This window comes from Leishmania infantum, chromosome 1, assembly GCF_000002875.2.
Source record: "Leishmania infantum JPCM5 genome chromosome 1".
In the NCBI taxonomy this organism is placed as follows: domain Eukaryota; phylum Euglenozoa; class Kinetoplastea; order Trypanosomatida; family Trypanosomatidae; genus Leishmania; species Leishmania infantum.
The window spans coordinates 199,256-215,013 of NC_009386.2; the positions used below are offsets into that span (position 1 = coordinate 199,256).

General features: G+C 64.0%; 4 protein-coding genes across 4 annotated transcripts; all 4 read left to right on the forward strand.

Moving 5' to 3' along the window:
- Positions 1 to 2,194: 2,194 nt before the first annotated feature.
- On the forward strand, positions 2,195 to 4,600 carry LINJ_01_0700 (hypothetical protein, unknown function; the record flags this gene model as incomplete). Its single annotated transcript, XM_001462646.1, has 1 exon — positions 2,195 to 4,600. The coding sequence occupies one exon, from the start codon at positions 2,195 to 2,197 to the stop codon at positions 4,598 to 4,600; it is 2,406 nt and encodes an 801-aa protein (XP_001462683.1).
- Positions 4,601 to 6,499: 1,899 nt separating this feature from the next.
- On the forward strand, positions 6,500 to 7,201 carry LINJ_01_0710 (hypothetical protein, unknown function; the record flags this gene model as incomplete). The annotated part of the gene is made up of 1 exon (XM_001462647.1): positions 6,500 to 7,201. One exon carries the CDS (start codon positions 6,500 to 6,502, stop codon positions 7,199 to 7,201), a length of 702 nt encoding a protein of 233 aa, XP_001462684.1.
- Positions 7,202 to 9,633: 2,432 nt separating this feature from the next.
- LINJ_01_0720 (hypothetical protein, unknown function) lies at positions 9,634 to 11,199 on the forward strand (the record flags this gene model as incomplete). Its single annotated transcript, XM_001462648.1, has 1 exon — positions 9,634 to 11,199. The coding sequence occupies one exon, from the start codon at positions 9,634 to 9,636 to the stop codon at positions 11,197 to 11,199; it is 1,566 nt and encodes a 521-aa protein (XP_001462685.1).
- A 2,296-nt stretch (positions 11,200 to 13,495) lies between these two features.
- Positions 13,496 to 15,115, forward strand: LINJ_01_0730 (putative ubiquitin activating enzyme; the record flags this gene model as incomplete). The annotated part of the gene is made up of 1 exon (XM_001462649.1): positions 13,496 to 15,115. One exon carries the CDS (start codon positions 13,496 to 13,498, stop codon positions 15,113 to 15,115), a length of 1,620 nt encoding a protein of 539 aa, XP_001462686.1.
- Positions 15,116 to 15,758: the final 643 nt, after the last annotated feature.

Below are 15,758 nucleotides of genomic sequence, written 5' to 3' on the forward strand. Positions count from 1 at the left end.
GCACCCGTTGTCCCCCGCCGACTCACCGCTGCTATCGAGCGCCATATGCGGGTGAGCTGATGGGTGTCCGTCCGTGACACCGCACGCACACACACACACACACAGCCACGGGCCCATCTACTCAGACGACAGTGTAGGATCGGCCGTGCACGCGCATGCCAAGTTTTCCTTCGTCTTTCCTCGTCGCTTTATGGCATACCACCCTCGCTCGTGCATCCTCCATCCCTCCTCCCCACCGCCACCACCACCCCGTCATCATCATCATCATCTGTGTGGCTCTCTCTCTCTCTCAAGGCACTGGCGCGGGTGTGCCCCCATGCACGTCTGCTGTTCCGGCCCTAACGCCCGCTCCTCGTTGAAGCATGTGCGCCCTGCACCAACTTCGCACCAGCGAAGAAGAAAGACGGTCGAGGACAGGGGGGAGGGGGGAGGNGGGTGGTAAGGCTTGCTCGGCAGGATGACGCCGACGGGGCACCACCACCACCGCCCCGCCGCGGCAACCGCAGCAGCGACCGCGGAGGTCGAAGCTGCGTCTGCCTGAGCTTCTCGGATGCATCTCTGTCGCCGTCTCCGCGTCTACGCTACTCACTGCGACCGTCCTCGACGTTCCGCCAGAGGGATCTGCACGCGTACGTCGGCACACGCTTGCACGCCGCCCGAACGGCGGTCCTCGCCATCCCGCTGGGCCTCGCCACCCTTGCGTCTGTCATGTTCAGCCTCGGCCGCCTGGCGCTGACGCTCGTCATCGCACTGGCCATAATCGTCCCCCTCCGCCGCCGTACATTTTCACGCGCAGATGTGGGCGCAAAATGCACAGATACAGAAAACCCCCTCGCGCCACGGCAGATGGCGGCTGTTGGAGGGAGGCGGGGGGGGGGGGGTTGTAGGTCTGCTTCGTGGTGGTGGTGGTGGCTCTGTGATGGAGTGCGGCTTCCCCTTCTGCCTTTACCCCCATCCCCTCATCACGCACATGCACCCTCTGTGTCGCTGTTCGGCCTTTTCGGCGCTGTCATCCCTCATCTCTGTCTGTCTCGTGCCACCCACCACCCACCACGGCTTTCACAGACCCTCATGCGCTGATCACAAGCTTCTTACACGCAGACCACCCCTGCCCACCCGGCGCACGCAGGTGCGTCGGATCGCCTGCAGGGTGCGACACGTTGCTGGAACACATGAGCACGCGCACATAAATAGGTGCGTGCCCCGCGCCACCACCATCATCACCATCTCCGCTGCCTCCTCCTCCTCCCTCTCGCCCATCTTCCACCGCTTCCTTCACGCTTAGCTGGATCTCAATCTGTGTGCTCTTCTGCTGCCGCTGCCACTGGAGCCGCCGCTGCTGTCTAGTGCTTCCTACTGCTCCATATACACACGCATACATATCTCTTTTTTTTTCTTTCCCCTCCACGCCTCGCGTCACCGCCACTGGAGCCGCCGTCGCTGCTGCCACGGCTACATCGCCTTTTTATTTTACTTGAGGTGCGCACGCTTCGTCTGTTACTCCTTCTTGCTGGGATCGGGTGTCGGCGCCGCCGTCGACACGTCGCGCATCCCTCGCTGCTGTATCTCCTTCTTGCTCCTACGCTTGCTTTCCATCGCACATGCATAGGCGTACGCACGCGGCGCTCGCGGCCTCTTCAACGAACAAGCGCTGCGCGAGACCGGTGAACGGACGAACGTCTTGTCTCGCTCACCATCGATCAGCTCGGCCCAATCCCTTTTCTAGGGCAAGGGGCGGTGTGGGCTCCGTGTCTCTGCCTTTCGCTGTCTGTGCGCGCTGTCGTCCTCGGCTGTCGTGACGACGAGCCTGTCGGCCCCCCGCACTCCGTTGCACCGTGTCACCACCACCACCCACCACCGTCAACGCCACCGCTGCTGCTGCTGCTGCTGCCGTCGTCGTCGTAGCAGCCTCTCCGGCACCTGCGTCGGCGCTTAAGCTATGCTTGCCTCCTTTCCCCTCCGCGCACACACGCACACACACACACGCGCGCGTGCATCCGCCGTTGCTTCCCCGTTGTCAACTTTTCATTGCCGTCTTCTTGTGTCTGTTTCGACGGCGAGAGAGCGTGCGTGCGCGCTTGAGGTGAGGTGAGGACGTCGCTGCGGGCCTGCGTGTGTGCTCACAGATCGATTATATACGGCACACACACACACGCACACGCACAAGGAGAGGGGAGGGTAGGGCTCATCCGCGATGTCGGCATCGCCCTTCTCTGCCTTTAACGGCTTCCACGGCAATGATGACGATGATGGCATCACGGCACTTAGCCAAGTGCGCCAGGCGCTCGCGGAGCGGCGATGGATTCGCTCTGGCGTTTTCGCTGGCGCCGTCGACCCTGCGGCAGCAGCGTCGGCGTCGCCACCCTTGTTGGGCGAGGCGCGCAAGGACACCAGTCATGAACCCTCCCTCCGTGTGGACCGCGGCGACGAGAACAGCGCTGACTGTCAACGCAGACAAGCGCCTGACTTTCACAAGCAGCACCGCGAGCGACGGTCGCCATCTGCGCCAGACGCCTTCCTCTCGTGCGTGGAAGACGGAAAACTGCTGTCGGTGAGCTCGTTGCCATCTCCGCTGGCGCGGGCGACGTCGGCATCGCCGCCGATATCGAAATCATCGGCGCCGGTGTTGGGGGCGTTGCCCCCGTCGCCTTCGCCGCGCCACATCTCGTACTACGGGGGCTTCCTGACCCACACGCTGGACGCGCACGACCTTGCGGTGGCCGTGTTCCCAAAGTCGAGCTACACGGACGCCCTGCCGCTGCCGATGTCGGCGCCGCGGACGGATAATGAGTCGTCAGTGGCGGCAACGGATCAGAGCAGCGCGCGCGGCCGCCGAGAGAGGCCCGCCGCCAGCGGGCGGTCCAACGCAGCCTTCGACAAAACTCTCGCGGAGGCGATGGTGTCGACGGTGGAGCGCATGCGCGAGAATGAGAAACGACGCGGCAGCTCCGCGCAGCCGCAGCAGCCGTTGCGGCGCGACTCGCTCTCGACAAACACCACGATCGGCAGCACCGCTTTTGCCAGCAGCCACAGCCGTGGCGGTGCACCCGCGTTGACGGCGGCGTTGCGCGGCAGCCACAGGCCTGGACTTCCAACGACGCCCATTACGAGACGCGCCATGGCGGCCTTCGGCCACACCACCGCCGACGTCCTCAATGTCGCGGATGACAACGACAGCGTTGGCCTTCACCACGCGACGGCGAGAGTGTCGCCGCAACACCACAGCCCCAACGCCGGCGACACAGACGTGTACGCAGGCGATTTCCGCGGCTCACCGATGGCAGCCCTCACGCGCCCGGCGTCTTCGTCCGCGGCTGCCTCGCAGCACTGTCTGTGCACCTCAGGCACGCCAGAGTCGTCGTCAGCGCCACTGCGGATAACGGCGCCCCGCGACAAGGAGCGCGCTGCGGCTGCGCGCAACCCGGACGCGCGATCACGGCAGTCGTCAACGTCGCCCACAGCGCTGTCCGTTTTGTGGAACATAACCGGGCAGCCCGTGAGCCGCGACTGGGTTCGTGGCCTTTCCGCCACAGCGAGTGGCCGCAGCGGAAGCACGATGATGACGGTCAGCAGCGGCACTGCGGACGTGGCAGTGCCGCAGGTTGCTGCAAAGGACGCCGCCCCACAGCTGTCGTATCACCAGCTCACCGAGGCCTTCTACGGCAGCTACAAGGGTGGCGAGATGGCGCAGGACGCGTACCTGTACTTCGTTGCTCAGCAGCAGCAGCAGCAGCAGCCCGAGGGAAGCAGTGGCGGCACAAAGTCACGCCATGGCAGCAAGCACGAGCGATCGAGGCCCTCGGCCGCGATGACGACGACGCCGACACACACCGCTGCAAGAGCTCGGGGTGGGTGCGCGGTACAGCGGGTTTTCGTATCAGGACGGTCCGAGAGCCAGCCAGCAATGACCTCGCAAGCCTCAACGACCTCCCTCACAGCCGCCGCTGAAACCCACGCCGCTCCGGCGCAGCTGGAACCGCGCTTCATTTCCACCGATACCCCACTTTCGACGTTGCGGAGGAGCTCCGATGCCGCAGCAGCAGCAGCAGAGCGGCAGCACCCCCATTCACAGTCCGAGACACGGTCGAGAAGCGCCAGCCTTGTCAGCGTCCACAGCAGCAACGACGGCGGTTGTCACAGTAGCGGCAGTCGTGGTAATGGGCACGGTGCCTCCTCGCCGTCGTCTCCGCTGAGGCTGTCGGTTACCGCGAGGGCGGTAACAGCAGCGACAACCGCAGCGAGGGGCGCTGTGAGGGAGCCTGTCGACGTCGGGAGAGTTCAGCCGCAGCAGCAGCAGCAGCCATGGAAGACCTCGACAAGCAAGAAGAGGTCCACTGCTGTAGCGGTGGCGCATGCTGCACCTAGCCAGCGTCGCGGCTCTGGAAGGTCGTCGTTCTCGATGGATGCGGAGCCGAGGGATATCGAGGTGGACCAGATCAGTGAGCCACCATCGGCTGCAGCGTCGTCATCAGCCACAGCGGCGACAGAAACCGCAACAACGACTGACCGCATCCGGAACCTGCTGCACAAGTCGGTGTCCATCTACCAAGAGGCGCAGCAACAGCAGTCGGAGCCGCATGAGGGCCCTCCAGATGCGTGAGGGAGTTGTTCGTGACGTTCTAGCCACCCGAGAAGCGGGTTACAGGTGCCTCCGAAGGACAGGGATGAGCCTCCCAGACTCCGACACCGTTGACTACCAGCGTGGCTTGGTTCGCTGCTGTCGCTCCGGTGCGCGCGCCCGCTCATCCAACGCGGTATCGTCCTCGATCCTACAGACAGTCGCACGCGCGGATGGGGAGTGAGGGGAGGGGGCCGTGCCACCCACACCACCTCACCACGCCGCGGCGAACAGCGTCGCCCTTCGATGCATATTATAATACGCGTTTGCCACTCCCTTGCTCGGCGCACACACACCTCACACCCCCTCCACCCCCGGCAACAGCCATCGGACACGCGCTCACGCAGGGCAGACGCGCGCGCCCCCCCTCATCCTCCTCTTTTCTCTGTCGACGGTCAGAACGGGCACCGGCGAAACGATGCGCGGTTGGGGGGGGAGGACCGCCGGCCACCAACACGGACCACAGGCACACACACGCATATATATATTTACATGCGTGTGTGTGCATGTGTGTGTACGGGCCTCTTAAGCCAGTGATGCGGTGCCTCCGTGAGTCGATGGCGCCTCCATCCCCCTACTCGCTCTCGGTTTGGGGTCACTGCATCGAAGTTCGTTGCTCTTCTTCAGCCGTCTCGCTACGGCACAGATGACGGGGTGGGGCGGCGGCGCACACACACACACGCACACACCTCCGTGCGTGGGGGGGGGGGTACCTCAGGCTGCAGGGCGCCCACCCACCCCCCCCCACTCCTCCCTCCGCCGTCCCGGCCCATGCCAGAACCACCTGTGGTGGCGACCAGGGCCGAGCATCTGTGACGTCAGGGAGTGCCCCGGCAGAGCGCGAGTTAGGGCTACGGACGTCAGCGGCCATGTCGTGCATGGCGTTGCGTCGGGGCCACCCGCGACAGTGAGCGCAGGTTTGCACCGTCCATATGATGGGCAGAGCGTGTCAGCGCGGCTCGAGCGCATCGCGGCCGGCCCCTCACACTGGCCTACCCGGGGGTGGGGGAGGGGCCTGTGGAAGGGTTATTGAGGGCTGGCGTAGAGTCGGCGTTGGCGTGATGGGATGACTTCGCGTTGCGAGGAAGAGGAAGAGGAGACGAGACGAGACGTTGTCTGGTCGACTTTGCGGGCGCGCGCGCAGGCACAAGTATGCATATCCCTATGCATCTAGCTATCTATCTCACTGAACTCCCAGTGCGCGCGAGAGAGAGGGGGTGGGACGGGCTCGTGATGCCGTTGCGTGCGTCTCTCTGCTTCTCTACCTCTGCGGTCACGGAGGCCCACACACACACACACACACACGCACGCGCACTTTATTCATCGCCGTCGTCCAATTCTGCTCTCTGCACCTTGTGCAAGGGCGCATGTGTCTGCCGGCATCTGCGTCGCGCGGGTCTGCAGCACAGGCGGACAGCGACTCGGTCCTCAGGACCCTCCCCCCCTTTTTTCGCTATACGGCACCGTGACCCGTTGCACGCGGAGACGCGTGGGCCAGATGCGCTGTCGCCGGACGTGGATGGATCAAGCAGTAAGCGTCTCTACTCCGCGCCCTCGCCCCTTCAAACCTGTCCTTGCCCACCCATCTCCTCTCTCGCTCCGCTGCTTGCACGCTCATCATGGGTGCCGGTTGTGGGCGGTCGCCACATCAATCCTCACACACACACACACACACGCATGTATACACGTGTGTGTGTGTGCGCGCGTGCGTGCGTGCCGTCCCCTTCGCGGCAGCTCCTCCAACTGCCTTAGCCCGCCCATTCCGTTTTCCGCTGCCTCTCTCTCTCCACACCCCACCACCACCACCACCACCACCACCACGGCCACCTCGCGGCAAGACAAGAAGCAGCCCACAACGCCAGCAGCACAGCACCACCCACCATGAGCAAGTCCGACCTTGCCAACGACGCGCAGGTGCCCATGCGCGCCACGGTGCTGCGATTCGGCGACGACGTCGAAGGCGCCAGCTACCCGGAAGCCGCTCTCGCCATCGAAGATGCTGCGGTGCCGGCCGAGGCGGAAGTCGATGTGTGCCACGGCAGGGACAGTAGTGGCGGCGATCATGAGAGCGTGCCGCACCCCGCACAGACCCCGCGGCACGACTTCACGAGTGGCATCCTCGACTGCCACGAGAGCTGCGCCGTGTGTCTCGACGCTTGCCTGTGCATGTACTGCACCGCCAGTGCGCACCACAACTTTCTCATAAACGACACGGAGGGTATTTACCTCCCCGTCTGCTGGGGGCTGTTCTGCGTCGATGTCGGGCTCAGCGCAGTGTCCTCGTACCTGCCGAGCTCGCTCCACTTCCACACCTACTTTATGCGCAGCGCCATCCGCAGCCGCTACAACCTGCACTCGGCGGGCGCGCCTGTCAACTCCAATACGCACGGCAGCAGCAGCAGCAGCAGCAGCGGCTGTGGCTGTTCGACGGAGTCGATTTTGGATCTCCTGACCGTATGGTTCTGCCTGCCGTGCGCCGTTGCCCAGCATCAGCGCGAGATCATGCACCAGGGCGACTGGTGCGGCGGCGTCTTCAGCAACCGTTACTCGCTGCAGGCCCCAGCGACAGTGCACACAGTCTAGCTGACGGCACCCGCTCGGCAGGAGAGGGAAGGGGAGGACGGGATCGGACTGGCTAAATGGCACTAGAGTCATCTGTGCATGCATGGGTCTTCGCATGGTGCCTTTAGATGGTGCAACACGCACGCACTCGCCGCCGACATCACCCCTCACCGCTGCGCCTTCAGCGCTCCCCCTCCCTCAACTACGGCCATCTGTGTTTGCCTTTGTGTTTCTCTGCCCCGCCCCCCTACCCCACTCACTCACTCGTACTCCCTCGTCCAATCATCTTCCAACACCACCACCACCGGCGGCAGCGGCAGCGGCAGCGGCAACAGCGTATATATATATATATATATGTGTGTGTGTGCGTGTGTGTCTGCTTGCTTCCCCCTTGCTCTCCCTCGGCCACGTACCTCATCGCACGCGCACACACGCACACACTGTCCGCGTCCGTGTCCGTCTCTCGCGTGCTTGCTTCCGATCTCTTGACCATCACACCCCCTCCCCCGCCCCCACCCCCTCGATGCTCTCGCTGTGGTTGGTGTTCTGCTTTCCGGGTAGATTGGGCGTATCGTTGGTCCCGCTTCCATGTGCTTGCTGTTCTCTCTCTATATATATATTTCGTGAATCGGTGGACGGTTGTTCGGACGTGCCGCGCGGCAGCGGCGGAGAGTGTGCGTTGGTGTGCCGCCCGTCCATGTGCTTGTGCTCTCTCTCTGTGTATGTGTTTTCGCTCAGCGTTTGTGTGTGTGTGTGTGGAAGCGCTGGGCATCAGGGCGTCGTTGTCTGACGCATGAGCGGACACCACCACTCCACCACCACCAAAACCACCACCCTCGCCCCTCGACCCGCGCGCATGCATTCCCCCAGACGCAGGCCAGCGGTGCGGTGGCATCGGATGAGGCAAAACGCGGAGCCCCTTCCCCTTTCCCACTGGCCACCACCTCGATGCTCTCTCCTTCACAGCAACGCTGATCACCTACGCGCGTGTGAAGGGTGCGAGTGACGGTGATGATGATGGTTTATCAACCCCGATCCCCCTCGCCCTCCTCCTTCCCTCGCTGCACACATGCGGACAAGCGAAGCTCACCCACACGCACACACACACTCCGCCTCTCCCCTCTCCGCCCACCCACAGACACGCACACGTACCCGCGCTGTCGCACGCTCGCGCCGGCGACAGGCGAGCCTGTGTGCCTCCATCTCTGCCTCCTTTCCCTGCTCGCTCCGTCCTACTCTGCCTCGATGTCCTCCAAGTCGCCATGCCCGCCGTGCGTTGGGCGCAGGCGCTGCACGTACCGCTCTTCATCGTCTTGTGGGCGTCTGGGCGCGCGCGTATAGGTATTTCCCTTCCCTTGCCAGCATGCGCGTGTGCGTGTGTGGTGAGAGAGGGAGAGAGGGGCGGGGGAGGAGCGTGTGCGAGGGCGTTGCACGGGAGGCCATGAAGCGAGTCGGGCATCGTCGTCGCCATCGGCCGGGCCTCTGGTCTGTGTGTATGTGTATGTGTGTGCGTGTAGGATGGGAGGAGGGGCGATGTGTGCACACACACTCGGTTGCTGGCGTAGGACAGAGAGACGACGGCAAGGAGGAGCGCACGCCCAGGCAGGGGGTGGGGTGGGGGAGGGGAGCGCGTCGTCAGCATGCCCAAGGCACGCCTTCGGCTTCCTGTGTTTCGATAACGCAGCTGCTCCTCTCGGCAAGGCAAGCGCATGCGCGCGGACGCGGGTGTTCGCGGCGTCGCCAGTGTAGTCTCCCCTCACCGAGTTGCTCTGTTTCTCTGACGTCACCGCCGGCGAATCCGGTGTGCGAGTGGTGGAAAGACCGAGGGAGGGGGAGGAAGGAGGGGACTGCGCGCACGCCTTCTCTGATCGCGATATCGCGGGCAGGCGAGAACCCGAAAGATCGCACATGTATCGCGATGCAAGCGATGAGTCTACGGCTCGGCTGCCATCTGCACGACCGCCGCAGCCGCAGCGCCAAGAGTTCAGGGCAAGTGTAGATGCTCCTTCCCCTCACCAGAGCTCGCCTCAGGAGGCGCGCGCACGTGCCTACAGAGCGAATCGCATGTCGCGGGATTCGCCGAGTCGCGTGTGGAGTCCTGACCTTCCCCTCCTTGCCTACCCTCCTCCCTCAACCCCGTCCCCGCTGGCGCCTCGCAGGCATCTGCCAAGCAGATCTGTATCCCATGCACACACCGACTCACCTCCGCACCACTTCTCTCGCTCTCGCCCCTCGCCCTCGCTTTTTCTGTCCGTCAGCTACGCACAACGACTTCGTCACCGTCGCGCGCCCTGTTTCCCAGCACAAGTCTCTGGGCACACGCAGAACACGTATCGGTCATGTCCACATCCTTGCCGCTCTCGAGCAGCCACTGCACGGCCAACGAAAATGACAGCAGTGCGCCGCTGTCGCTGCTGCCGCAACCCCATCAACAACGACACCAGCTGCAGGCGATGGTGTACGTGCCGCCATCTAGTGAGGTGCATGGTGTGCCAATCCTCTACCGGCAGAACGACGGCACGGACGCCCCGGCGCCGCTGGTCGATGAGCTTCGGCGCAGTGCATTTTACCGAAGCAACAGCAGTGGTGCCGCCCTCAGCACTCGAGGGAGTCTCCACAGCGTCGTCACGGGCAGCGATGCGCCCTCGTCTCTGCCGGGCAACTCGGTGGGAAGCGGGTCAGGCCATAGCGGATGTTCGCCTGCAATCTCTGGACTACCCGGAGTGCAGCGGGAGGAAGCGCTGTCGACGAACAACACGGGCAGCGACAGCTCCGCACAGACCAGCTTGCACTACATGCAAGGTAGCACCGGTGACAACAACGGCTCGTACATGGCGGTGGTGAAGCCCGTCTTCAACTGGTCGCAGCGCACGCAGTACGCAGCGCCGCCACAGCATCCGTACATGGCATACCACTACCAGCTGCAGCAGCAGCAGCCCTACACGTTGTCCGCCTGCATGGCAGCGCCGCCCGGGTCGCCAGCATTCTGCCCGCCTTCCGCGCAGTACCAGTACGCCTATGTGCCTGCCGCCAGTTACGTGGCGACAAGCAGCTGTGCATGCAGTGGCAGCAACGACGGTCCGCTGCCGTATCCGCTGCAGCCCGAGGCCGCACCAGGGTATGGTGAGGAGCAGGCATCCCTGCTGTGGAACACAGGCCTCTTCGGCCTCGCCACGGACGTCCCCTCTGCCATGGACTCCGTCATGTGCATCTACTGCATCAGCAGCACGCACTTCAACTATCTGTACCGCCAGCAGCGTGGCATGTTCGATCCGATCACCGCCGCTCTCCTGTGCTTCGATGTTTGTTGGTGCATGCAGTTGTGGCCCGTTGTCACGCCGCTGTCGTCCATCACGTTGCACACGTTCATCATCCGCAGAGAGCTGCGGAAGCGCTATGGCCTCGTCGGCAACGACCTATTCGTGAAGATGGATCGTCTCAATGCCGACACTGCAGCGGCGACGGAGGCGGGCGAGACGGGGGCACAAGCTGAGGAGGCGACGACGGCGGAGGTAGAGTCGCAGCTGCACAGGGCATGCGACAGCGACGTCACGGTGGAGGCTGCGGCTGCTGAGCCAGCAGGCACGGGGGAAGTTGCCGCAGAAGTGACGTCAGTGACGCCCCCGGTCACAGCACCATCTGAAGCTGCCGCGCCACGCACAGGAGAATCGGACGTGATGGCGACACACGCCACGCCGTGTGCCCCATGGTATTCGAAGCTGAAGCTGAGCGAGGAGTGGGAAAGTATCTTTTTGGATGTGCTCGTCTCCTGCTTCTGTGTGCCGTGCGCGGTGGCACAGCACCATCGCGAGTTGTCTATACGCGGCGACTGGCCCGGCAACGCCATTGTGAGTCGAGGCGACTTCACCGCCCGCGGGCAGCACTACCTCCCGCATGGGCTGCAGCACCAACATCCGCAGCTGGGCGGGACGGTGATGCCGATGATACCCGTTGAGCCACCGGTCATAACCGTCGCTGGCGTCGGCGCGGGTGGTGTAACGCTGACGAACATGGCGTAACCTCTTTCACAATGTGTGCCGACGCGTGCGCGTCGGCGTGCCGGTGCGGCTCTCGTTTGTGTGTGTGTGTGTGTGTGTGTGTGTGTGTGTCTTTCTCACCGCGCGTCCACACGATGCCTAGTCCCTACCCCACCCCACTCCCTACTCCACCACAGCGGTTGTGATGCGTGAGTCCTGCGCTCGTGAGGCCCCCCCCACTCCACACACCCCACATCCCTCGTGTGGGGCGGGGGGAGGCGCTCCAGCTCTCTCGCTCGGTGTGGGTGCTCCTATCGACCTTGCTCTCTCTCTCTCCTCTCTGTCAGCGCTTGGTATCTGCCTATCTGCCTACATATATATATATATGCGTATAAACATCTATACACTTATTGGTGGGTGGGTGGGTGGCAGACGCTCCTGTCTCTAACTCTGCGTTGTCCGAAGCAGACGCTCATCGATGTACCCATCCCATCTCCCTCCATCAACCGATCCTCCTTCTCTTCCGCGCGTGCTGCTGTCCTTGTTCTTGTTTCCGTGTTGTTGTCGTCATCGTCTTCTGTTGATACGGCAGGCAACGATCATCATGGTGTCCATGATGATCCTCCATCTCTCTGCGTGCCTGCCTGCCTCTGTTGGCCCGTGTGGTTCCGTGCATGTGTTTCTCTACCGACAGTACTCGCCGGCGCCATCCCCTCCTCCTCCCTCCGCCGCCGTCCCCCGCTCACTGTCATGTGAGCTTGAGCATCTCATGTCTCCGGCTCTCTTTGCGGCGTGTGACGTCGCTTTTTCGTGTCGTCGAGTCTCCTCGTGCTCCCACCTCCCCCCCCTCCCTCCCTCCCTCCCTCCCTCCCTCTCCTTGCGTCTGCATCCGTCGGTGTCCGTGTGCGGGTCTGCCGCCGCGCTGTGCGCACGAGAGTATTGGCTGCCACCAGTGAGCATGTCTCTGCTTGAACCTCCATATACGCCTGACCGCGCACACACACGGGGCGCACCGCGAGAGACGCACCAAGCGCCTGTGTATGTGTGTGTGTGTGTGTACCAGACGGAGACGGAGACGTACAAGACTCGTCGTTCTGCGTGGTGACGCCAACGGATTCGCTTGCGACCAGCTCATGGTGGTTTGCGGTAGATGCTAAGAAAGGAGTGCGGAGGGAGAAAAGACGCCGCACCCACGCGCACACGCGCGTGGGTGTCTTTCTGCTTTTTTATTTGATGCCCCAGTGTGCGGCGGTGGATGCCGAATCTCTTGGTTACCCAAATCACCGGTCGTATCACTGGCGTGGCCCGTCTCGGCGTAGGTGTCGTGATCGCAACGATCAGCTTGCACTTCACCATCGTTGTTGTCCTTGTTAGGCGGGGATGGCCGACGTGGTAATCCCGAAGGCGTGCCTTGGGCATGCTGACGACGCGCTCCCCTCCCCCACCCCACCCCCTGCCTGGGCGTGCGCTCCTCCTTGCCGTCGTCTCTCTGCCCTACGCCAGCAACCGAGTGTGTGTGCACACATCGCCCCTCCCTCCCCTACACGCACACACATACACATACACACAGACCAGAGGCCCGGCCGATGGCGACGACGATGCCCGACTCGCTTCATGGCCTCCCGTGCAACGCCCTCGCACACGCTCCTCCCCCGCCCCTCTCTCCCTCTCTCACCACACACGCACACGCGCATGCTGGCAAGGGAAGGGAAATACCTATACGCGCGCGCCCAGACGCCCACAAGACGATGAAGAGCGGTACGTGCAGCGCCTGCGCCCTCCCCTCCCCTCCTCACACACACTCTCTCTCTCTGCGTCGACATTGCCCCTAGTCGGTCTTGTGCGTGTACCTGTGTGTAGCGTCGCACACGTTCTTGCTTCGCAGTGGCGCGTCGTGCACCGCCGCGGCTCCTCTCGTCCGGCGCGCCCCCGGCTCTCGTGCATAGGCTTTGAGTTTACGTTGCGCTTGCGAGTGTGTGGCGTCGCGCACGTCTGCGCCACGCAGGCCAACGGCGCAGGGATCGGAAACGAGCACTGCAGAAGGGGGGACCCCCCCCCTTACGCACAAGCGGTCGCGGCCAAGGCACCGCGCGCACTCGCTTCGTAAGGTGGGGACTGTCCAACCTCGCGCCACCGTCACCGCCACCGCCACCACCCGCCATCAGCCCTCTGAACCCCTGAAGAAGACGGCAGCTGCTCTCTCGCTCGCCCACCTCGCACGTGGTGAGGCCCCTCCCCTCTTCCTCCGTTGTGTCCATCTCACGTGTTGTGCCGTGTCGTGTGCGTGCATTGAGCAAGAAGCAACGCACCAGTGCCCGCAGCACCATCACGTCAGCCGATGTCGTCACAAACGCCGTCGCGGCTGGCCTTCACGCAGGCAAGCGACGCACTGGCAACGCTAACCAGCCCATCCGCCCAGTTCGCCACCGCCGACTTCGACCCTGCGCTGAAGGATTGGTCGTTTGTGAAGCCGCTGGTCGTCGGCGCCGGCGGCATCGGCTGCGAGCTCCTACACCTCCTCGCCCTAAGCGGCTTCGCACACCTCACCGTGATCGACATGGATCTCATCGAACTGTCGAACTTGAATCGTCAGTTTCTCTTCACGCATAGCGACATCGGCAAGGCCAAGAGCACCACGGCAGCGGCGGCGGTGCAGGCGCGATGCCCTGGAGTGTCCGTCACGGCAGTCGTCGGCTGTCTAGAGGATCAACCGGACGACTTCTACCGCAGCTTCGACGCGGTGCTGCTCGCTGTCGACTCGATTCCGGCGCGGCGCTGGATCAACCGCAAAGTCGCCGAAATCGCCAAGCGCGTCGTCGTCCCTACCCCTGCGTCCGCGTCGCCGCCCGCAGCACGGTCGACAGCACCGCCAGAGGACGCAGTAGCAGCCTCCACGGCACAAGCACCGGCTGTAGTGTACCGCGTCGGCGACTACGTGATGGAAGACGCCAAGCTGATCATCGACACCGGCACGGAGGGCTTCGAAGGGCACTGTCGAGTCATTCACATGGCGCACAACCGCACCCCATGCATCGAGTGCGAGATGTACCTGTACAACGACGGTGCCACGCGGGCAACGGTGCCGCTGTGCACCCTCGAGTCGGTGCCGCGCGCGCCGGAGCACTGCGTTCTCTACGTGCAGCTGAAGGAGTGGCCAGAGCATCACCGCCATCGGCGCCGGCGTCGCAGCCAAGGCGATGATGGCGACGGCGCAGTCGCTGGTGGAGGGTGCGAGGAGGACAGCAAGGACGGCGACAGGGACGAGCCACTGGACCCCGACAACGCCGAGCACGTGCGCTGGGTCGCGGAACGAGCACGAGCGCGCCAGGCCGCGTTCGGCATCGGCGGCGCTCCGATCGATGACTTGTTCACGGTCGGGGTGATCAAGAACGTGGTGCCCGCCGTCGGCTTCACCAACGCATACGTGGCGGGGCAGGCTGTGACGGAGCTCATGAAGTGGTTGACGGGGTGTGCGCCGGAGTTGAACAACTACGCCTTTTACAACGGTGCCACCGAGGCGGGTGTGTACACGAACGTCGAGCCGTGCCGCGGAGCCCCGATGCACGGCAGCGGCGACGTGGCGGGTCGCTGTCTGGTCTGCGAGCCGCGTCCCGTCGTCGCGGTCGACGCGAGTGCCGTCAGCGCTGTCGCGTTCCGTGACGGGCTCATCGAGCTGCTCGCGCCGGATGCCACCGCGGCGGCAATGCTGCGCAGGGGCATCGTCTTACTGGTCTTCCAGTCGGCGTCGAGGCTCGTGGAAGTGCCACTGCCGAACGCCGTCAAGGAAGCGGAAGCGGTGAAGCACGAGAGCATCGCCAGCATGCTCTGCGCCGCCGGCCACGAGGAATTTGTGACGCAGTGGAAGGATGGTGCGCGCATGGCCACGGTGGAGTGCTTCGGCGCAGCCGACAACGCACGCGTGTCGGCGCTGGTGCAGTGGCGGGGGCCGCCTGTGTGAGCGTAAGACCACGACGGCGTAGATGCGCGACGGGGAGAGCGGTGGTCCTGTCGCTGGTCACCCTTGCGCAGACTCCAGCGCGGGGGGAGGGGAGAGGGGGGAGGGTGCACCCTCCCGCCTCTTCGCTCTCGCGCGCTCTCTGCCTGGGGTTTGTCCTTCAGCTTGCGTATTCACGGTTCGCTCGTACAACGCACACGCACACACAAGCGCGCGCCTGCACATCGCAGAATGTGCAGAGACGCTTTCCATTCTCGCTGCCGCTGCGGTGCGATCTGCCCAAGCGCACAGATGCCCGTAAGGTCGGCTCGGCACGCACACCGCGCCCCACCCCCACCCTCCCCTCCTCCGCGCATCGTCGTGCCAACGACCCGCCACACACTTCTCACCCATCGCCTTCTTCTTGCGCCCCCCCTCCTCGTCCTCCTCCTCTACTCTGCAAAACGACGCCTGCTCCGACAAACCGCCACGCGCACGAGCCAGATCTATCTCGCCCATAACAGCATCATGCAGCCCTCGAGGACCGCTACGGTCACGCGAGCCCACCTCTCGCAGCTGCGACGTCTGCCAGGGTGTGCGGCATCGCCGTCGACGGCAGCGTCGGTCGCTCCCGTGCCCCTCGCGTCGTCGTCGATGATGATGAGCT